The following is an 8595-nucleotide window of genomic DNA, read 5'->3' as shown; positions in this document are numbered from 1 at the left end:
ATAGGTCTTGGGTCTCTATTTTATTTTTAGCCTCTTGAAACTACTTTGTTGATTTTATTAATTCAAGTTAAGCTAAGTTTCTAATCGTTTTACACTTTATATTGGAGGGTATTTAACTGCACTTAAGATTAACTGTGCAGGGCTACATTATGCTACTTTTGTGCTGATAAAACTGTTTTACTTGTTTTTACTAAACCTGTTCCAAAATCACTGGTCTTCTTTACCTCCGTTTCTATATTGACAGGCCAGTCAGTTTGAAGAGCATCCAAAACGTGGCATTAGAGTTTTATCTCTATCCTGTAGGCTTAGGCCCCATGCCATATTATTTACAAATCAACGCACTGATTTAGGAGGAATCACTTTTAAGAGGATATGCCCATTTTGTAGGCTAAATATCCAAATGGATGACTGTTTTGAAAGCCCATTTATCCTGATCATTTACGCTATTCTGATAAATCGGTCGGAATAGACATGCACTGTAGCAACATATTTTATGGTAGCCTATAATTGTCACAATAGGCTAGGGTTTGTACTACCAGACTCTTTGGTTCATTGTTTCTGTTATGTAAATATAACATAAAACGTTGATACATTAATGTCTCCTGTAGACTCTTTATTACAGATTTGTTTATTGGCATGAATCATATTGCAGTTGAGTTGTAAACTCTCTTCCTGCACATAACTTTAAGCGTATGCTCAGTCCAGTTCCGCCACTTTGCGGATGAGATCATTCCGTGTCTGGGGCAGGGATCCCAGCTTTGTGCGGACGGACCACGCCCCGGCGTGCGGTGCATCAGGCTAGGTTAGCACACAGCTGCTACATCCGGGCGCTCGGCTCGGTTTACAAACCCTGCGAAGATGGCGACTTCAGGGAGGAGTGCATTATTATCCTCCACCTCAGCTGGGCCTAAGAACACACTGGAAAACTCTAACCCAGAGGAGGATGACGGACAGGACTTATGGTGGGCGATATGTTATTTGAGCTGGGCTATTACGAGCGGGGTTTGTGAGCGCAGAGGGTCCATTGAGATGGGAGGAGGATGGTTTGACAGCTAGTGTGCTAACGAGGCTAGCTAGCATCAGCACCAGACTGACTGGGCGCTTGTGATACAGCAGCAGTAGCTCCCTTTAGCTACTCGCTGTCAGCCGTTGTCTGTTAATGAATGAACAAGCCCTGTTTGGCCGTGTTGTAACGCGGCTGTTCTGTCTGCAGGTCCACCATCCTCAGTGAAGTGTCAACCCATTCAAGATCTAAGCTACCGTCTGGGAAAAATGTCCTGGTCATGGGTGGGTATCTTGTGTCTGTCTGCAGTCTCTTGGCTGGCCAATAGGCATCGTTATCTTGAATAGTCTAGGAGCTGGTGATCATCTCATCTTGGTAGACTTAATACTGCTTTATAGCTAAGCTAGCTTGTACCGGACTGATGGTGCTTTTTGTGTTCAAGCCTGTCGGCGAGTGCGCCGGCTCGCAAAGAGAGGGACAGGTGTATTTTTCTGAGCGCCTACATAAACACACACACACACGCTACCCCATCATGAGAATCGGGCCGCTTTGAAACACTGCAAGTCATTCTAGCATCCAGTGATGCTAGTAGCAGCTAGGCGGAGATGATGCTGAAGGGACAAGACAAACCATCAGCTTGTGTTTTTTGAAGGGGGCCACGGGGCTTTATGTGACCGAAGCAGACAGGGTGCCTCCCTGTCTCGCTCAGTCCTCGTGTCCGCTGCTGGATCGCACACAAACACAAAACACACACGGTCTACACATCCGCCTCAGATAATCCGCAGCTTGCTACCCATTTCAGCTAATCAGCGAGTTGGTTACCGATGTAAAGTGTGGTTGTAAAGCCATTTGTCTGTTATGCCGTCTATGACAACATCAGTGAGCTCTGCCTTATGATGCGTTCCCCCTGTCGGTTAAATTAATATGGCATGGTGCAAGATTGGATGCAGCCCTGACCTTATAACACACACAGGAACAATAACAATGTCATGCTGTCTGCTCTGAGGTTAGCAGTGATTCCAGGTTTCAGTGATCGCTGGTGTCTGTTGAAAACAGCAAACTCTAGATGATGAAACGATGTGAATTTCTCAAGGGGACTGGATTGTTTACTCTGAAGATGAACCGCAAATATATCTGGAGCTGCTTGTTGGTTATTTGAATAGGTGACACAAAATACATCTGCATGTATTGTTCCAGTCATTTTTCAAGCAATAATTTCAAATATTTTCTTGTTCCAACTTCCAAAAATTCTAAATGCTCTAGGTTTCTTTTGTCCAGTGTGACAATAAATTGAATATCTGTGGGTTTTGCACTGTTGGTTAGATGAAACAAGACATTTTCATATATTATCTTGAGCTTTGAGAAACTGTGATGGACATTCTACATTTTGTGGCATTTTGTAGACAAAATGATTATTTGTAGAGGTTGTTGCAGCCCTGTATTTGTGCAGTTTTGTGAAATCCTAAGTTTGGATAGTGTGTGTGCACACTATTTCCTGTCTATTAGCCCTGTGATTATTAACTCTGCATTGTGTTATTATCATAGTTCATAGACAGAGGACAGCAGGATACATAGGCGAATTATACACTTCTGTCTGTGCTGTGGTGCGTTGGCCTGTCTTGGACAATTTGCTACTTAATATGATTTTAATTTTATTGAATATAACTTATTGAAACTGAAAGCATTTATGGTTCAAGTACAAAAATGCAAGATTATCATTATAGCAGTGGTATCTGACATTCATGAGTTTACTTCTCATAATTCTGTTATTTGCTGATTTTGTGTTTAGGTGAGGTGGGGTCAGGAAAAACCACCTTGGTTGCAAAGCTACAGGGGGTTGAAGAGTACATGAAAGGGCGTGGCCTGGAATACCTCTACTTCAGTGTCCATGATGACGACATTGATGGTAACCAGCAACTACAATGCAGTTGTTTTTTTGGATTAATTTGAAAATACTGCAGTGTGGCTGTATGGAAGTGTGTCTTTGTGGTAATCTGTTGTGTGTGTTTAGACCACACTAGGTGTAATGCCTGGGTGTTAGACGGAGACCTTTACCACAAAGGTCTGCAGGGAGTAGCTGTGCCAGTGGATTCGATCGGCAACACGTTGCTGCTGATAACGGTTGACATGTCGCGGCCGTGGAACGCCTTGGACTCTCTCCAGAAGTGGGCTGCCGTCGCTAGGGAACACATCGACAAACTTCGGCTCGCCCCAGAAATGCTGCGAGAGCTGGAGCACAGACGTGAGTCACACTGACAGCAGTCAGGCTGACAAGTAGATAAAGTTGGAAGAAAAGTGAGCAGCAGTGTTTCCTCATTGAAATGCTTTTAGGGGTAAGAAAACAGTCCTCACGTGAGTGAGCTTTAAAAAGCTTTGTTAAAACAAAACAAAACTTTACATTGGACCTCCATAGGCTTTATCTAAGGAAGCCCTGTTAATAGTATGATAAAACCACATGTTTAATTTTTTAATTTTAAATTGTACTCTCTGCTTGGCCTTAGTATTTGTTTGTCATTGTTTGTGCACGTAAATGTTGTGCATATGTGTGTGTAGTTGTAAAACAGTTCCAGGAGTACACAGAGCCAGGGGAGGATGGCACCCCGCAGAGGAGGAGTGAAGATGAGGAGAGCGTGCTGCTACCGTTAGGAGACAACACACTCACACACAATCTGGGAATACCAGTGGTAGTGGTCTGCACCAAGGTACACACACACATACATTCACTCACTGACTGCATTGCATCGATGTACACAAATATCTATCTGACACCTACTTATCTGACCTCAGTGTGACGCCATCAGCACGCTGGAGAAGGAACACGACTACAGAGACGAGCACCTGGACTTCATCCAGTCTCACATCAGACGTTTCTGTCTGCAGTGTATCCTTCACTTAACATTGTCTCTGCCCTCAGATGCTGTGAGCTAAAAGGTGAACAGTAAAATAAAAAAAATAAAAAAATTATACTGTCTGAAAACAATGAAACTCTTTATCAGTACAGTATACACAGCATGTATGTGTACAGTATACACAGCATAAATGTTTCTGTCAGATGCTGAGATTTACAGCACTCTTTTACATTTTGCCTTCTGCTTTCCCAGTGTCCAGCTGTTTGGTGATGAAGGATGGTGACACAGCTGAGTGATTGCTGTTATCAGGCGTTTTGTTGTCAGGCCAAAGGCCAAGTTCCCAGCAGTATTGTAAATGAAGTACTCTGGCCAGTGTGAGCTGTATCTGAACTGTTGTTTTTGTTGATATTGCTTTGCTGCAAAGAGAAATGGATAAAAGTCATGGATTGCCCAAGACTGTTTGAAATTGTTTGTTTTTCATAATCTCAATTCAATGCCGAGCAGAGGCAGTATTAAAGTTTCAAAGGCTATTGGGTTTCAAATGAGCCAAGGGTGATAGATGTCGTAGCTCTTGTCTGTGTACTATAACCTCTTTTTTTCGGTCTTGCTGTTGTGATACATAGCTTCTTTTGCCACTGTGGTGTTAGTTGCATTTCTGTTCCTGTACTCAGAAATGGCCATGCTTAAAGTATCCTTGACATTGATGTCAGATGGGGCATCTCTGGTTTACACATCAGTGAAGGAGATGAAAAACCTGGACATCCTGTACAAATATCTGGTCCACAGACTCTACGGCTTTCCCTTCCACTGCCTGGCACAAGTGGTGGAAAGAGATGCTGTCTTCATGTAAGCCTGCTTGCGTGTGTGTGTTCGTTCATACATACTACTACAGGGCTGTAGGACCATCTGTATCTTTTTTTGTCTGTCCTCTGCTCTCAGTCCATCAGGTTGGGACAATGAAAAGAAGATTGCCATACTTTATGAGAACTTCCAGACAGTAAAAGCAGATGACAGCTTTGAGGACGTAATAGTCAAACCGCCCATCAGAAAGGTACAGGCTCCCACTAAATAAACTGTTAACTCAGAAAGATCCTCTTAGGCAAGCTAAGCTTAAGCTTACAGTGCAGCAGATTGATTACTGCCGTAATATTACGTATCATTACCTTCTACATTTTTCACAGCCAGTGCGCTAAGCTTTACCCAACATCCCTGCAGGGATCATGAGAGTTTTATCCAATCTAATTTATTAGCTGTTATGGAGCTGTAATGAAGAGCTTGATGTGAAAAAGACTTTTAAAAGACAATTTATTTCTCTTGCTTGTCACCAGATTGTACATGAAAAGGAGATTCAGGCAGAAGATGATCAAGTGTTTCTGGTTAAACTACAGGTCAGAAAACATTCCTGTTGTGTTAATGCCAATTGGTTTGCTGCTTGTGGGTACTTCAATTAAATCTGACTTGAGGGTCTTGATATGTTAATTAACTACTAATTGGTGTGAGTGTGCATATTGTGCTCTAATTTGCAGTCGCTGCTTGCCAAACAGCCCGCTGTGACAGCAGGACGGCCAGTGGTGAGTACTGCCCCCCCCCCCTTTTTTTTAATGTTTTGGCTCATATCTTATGAGCCAAAAGGAAACGTCATTCCAGTTTCCATATGTGTGAAATAAACTGTTGCTGTTCGTAGGACACCACCAGCAGGGCACCTACTGGTTCCCCCAGAACGAGTAATCGCTCTGCAGCTGCCAACGTAGCAAACGCCATGCCACAGTCAGGTACATCATAGCATGACCATTGCTGTTTATGTGTGTGTGTGTGCGTGTGTTTGTGTTTGTTTTAACTCTCATCCCTGTTGGCTGCAGGTCAGACCAGTGAGGGTGTGTTGGCCAACTTCTTCAACAGTCTACTTACAAAGAAAGCGGGTACAGGTGGGCCCGGGGCGCCAGGTGGCGGTAACAACACTCCAGGAACAGTCCGCAAGTCAGGTGAGAATGCACACTAGCAGCTAGAGCTTTCTACCTCCCATTTTTCGTCCTTCAGTTTCTCACCTCCTCACTTTCCTGTCCTCTACTCCAGACATGAACATAATCTGACAACCACACAAACGATCATCCGTCATCTTACTGCCTGTTGTTTAGCTCTATGTGACTGTCATCTCATTCTTAACTGTGCTCATAGTCTGTCACTGTTAACATCATTCACGATGTATGTATCTATATGCGCTAGTCAGAGGATGCTGGCCACGTTAAGGTGTGTGTAAAAGAGATAACCCTCATTTAATATTGCTTGTGTATGTCATTGCTCAATCTCAGAAGCATTCTGATATTTCCTTTGACACCCCCACCCCTTTAATTTTGTCTTTATCTTGTTTTGGGAAAGAAGGATCCGGCTTATATGCATCAAAATGTGTTCAATGATTTCATGTTAGTAAAAGGATACAGAACAGCCAACATGTCTGTTGCACTCTTTTATTTTTGCCTCTTTGGTTGGGGAAGAAACCTCCCCTCCTTATTCTCTGTCTCTGTCCGATTTCCCCCCGAATTCTTTGGCATGTTGCATTGCATTTCTCACTACTAACATCTCCCACAAACATTGCACATGATTATAAGTAAGGCTGGTCAGTATGGAAAAGAAATATATCTGACATCCGGCTTCCACTTAGGCCCATTTTGAAGTAGATGCCTTCAAAACTACAGTATATCGTATTGGTACTACTGCAGCATTGAAACTTGGATGAAACCTTCTTGCATACCGATTAAATTGCATGTCTGGCATTCATTGGTTAGCAAACCCAACATTTGTCTCATGGAATATGGACAGTTTTGCATGAAAGGCTTGACATTTGGTGCAATAAGAAATAATGTGTAAGTAAATGAAAATATAATTGGTACTGCCAAAGGTCTGCTTGTACAACATGAGCATGAAGAAGTGATCAAAAAGAATTCACAATGATGATATTGTCACTAGAGAAAACTTTAAAAATATCAATCGGCTATCAGTCAAATTCATCTGTAACTTGTTTATTGTGTGTTTGGTCTCTTTTTCTTTTCTTCTTTTTGGCTGGAGGGAGCATTTTGTAACCATAATTGTACAAAAAGAACCAACCAGATGAACTGATGAACAGAAGAATCACAAGGCCTGACTTTTATCTGTCTACCGCTCTGTCCCATTATGCTCTGCTCTGCTTCCTCTGTCAGCTGACTTGGAAAGACTGCAGCAGTGGGTTTGCAGCTGCTCTTCATCTTGCATATGAGATGAGACACCATAAGACCACTGAAAGCATTCGAGTCCTCTGCAATTGCTGTAATAAATTAAATACATAGCTGTATTAATAAAAGTAAAAACATGTTGATGCTATCCCATTCATACGATTGCTAATGCTGATATTCAGTATTTCACCCAGCTCTTATTTTAACCATGTGTAATGGCCTTTGTGCTCATTGCGTTGTGCCTTAACCACTTAGTGCTGTTAAAATGCTGTTATTTATTGCACTGGCTGAAATGCTTGTTCATTTGTTTGTTTTCCAGGAAATGTAGGTACTAATTTGAAAGTTTCCATGCATCCAATGCAGGTTCGAAGCTGGGCCTGGGCGATGTACAAGCGGAGCTGGACCGCATATCCAGCCGGGAGACTGACTCAGACCTGCCCAACACCAATGAAATGCCTGCCACCGACGGTCAGGACACATGAAGACTAACACTATTCATCCTTTTCCCCTTTTCTCCCCTCCTCCACCTCAGTCATCCTCCACCTCCCTTGTCCTTCCTCCCTCCGCTCTCACCCTTCTCTCCATCACAAAGATGTCAGAAGAAAGAGGGACGTAGGAGGAAAAGCAGGGGTGGCCACACTGTTTTGCCTCTCCATCGTCTTTCACTTTCTCTTCAAGGAGAAAAACTCGCCCTCTTCTCCCCTACCACTCACACCTCCCCCTCCCCCCTTTCTCTTCCTGGCTGTTATGCAGAGGGCGAGTATTTGTCACTGTTACATACAAGACTGTCTGTTACGTGAGAGTAAATGGATATTGGGGACCAGTGGGGGCGTGGAGGTTAGGTTAAAGTGAGAGGTGGGTTGAAAAAGGTTGGTTTGATTACAAGAATCAAAGTGAAGGCGTTTTCTGTTTTGTTTTGTTTTGTTTGTTTTTTTTTTTTCATCAATTTCTTGTGATGGCGAAGTTACGAAGTTAGCATTTTTACTGTAGGAACCGCTGAAGGGCGCATGTTGAAGAATCTGCACTTAGGAGGGGTGATTGTGTGATGGTGTGTTTAATGTACGTGAGGGAAATTCTCGCCTGGTCTGAGGAAGAGATTGAGAACAAAAAAAAAAATAATCATGCCTGAAACAAAATTGTAAGCAGTCTTGTTTTTTAAGATGAAGGGACAAACATACCAGTACTTGTGTGTGTGTGTGTGTGTGTGTGCGTGTGCGCGTGCGTGTATGTGTTATGTGAGAGTAAGGCAGATCAAGAAAATTAAGGAAGTTACTTCAACCTAAGCCTGTATGTACTGGGATTTTTGGCTGTTTGCATTTCAACCAAAAGGCAAAAACAAAACCATTACTATGCTCTCACACTAAAAGCTCTGACAGCAGTGAATACAGCCCTTTATGCTACACTACACAAACTAAACATGACAAAATATACAATACACTTTAGACACTCAAACACTTGTCCTGTGTAGAAGGCACCTAAGGTCCATGGTGGCACCCAGTTTTACAATTGGTCAAACTTCCTGTCGCACATTGTGCTC

General features: G+C 42.8%; 1 protein-coding gene across 1 annotated transcript; it reads left to right on the top strand.

Moving 5' to 3' along the window:
• Positions 1-11: 11 nt before the first annotated feature.
• dync1li1 (dynein, cytoplasmic 1, light intermediate chain 1) lies at positions 12-8247 on the top strand. Its single transcript, XM_046417786.1, has 13 exons — positions 12-962; positions 1214-1287; positions 2793-2909; positions 3015-3245; positions 3557-3705; positions 3791-3884; positions 4563-4698; positions 4792-4903; positions 5181-5240; positions 5379-5423; positions 5537-5624; positions 5712-5834; positions 7422-8247. The coding sequence occupies exons 1-13, from the start codon at positions 859-861 to the stop codon at positions 7538-7540; spliced, it is 1452 nt and encodes a 483-aa protein (XP_046273742.1). The 5' UTR covers positions 12-858; the 3' UTR covers positions 7541-8247.
• Positions 8248-8595: the final 348 nt, after the last annotated feature.

This window comes from Scatophagus argus, chromosome 17, assembly GCF_020382885.2.
Source record: "Scatophagus argus isolate fScaArg1 chromosome 17, fScaArg1.pri, whole genome shotgun sequence".
Classification (NCBI taxonomy): Eukaryota; Metazoa; Chordata; class Actinopteri; family Scatophagidae; genus Scatophagus; species Scatophagus argus.
This window is presented reverse-complemented; position numbering and strand designations above follow the sequence as displayed.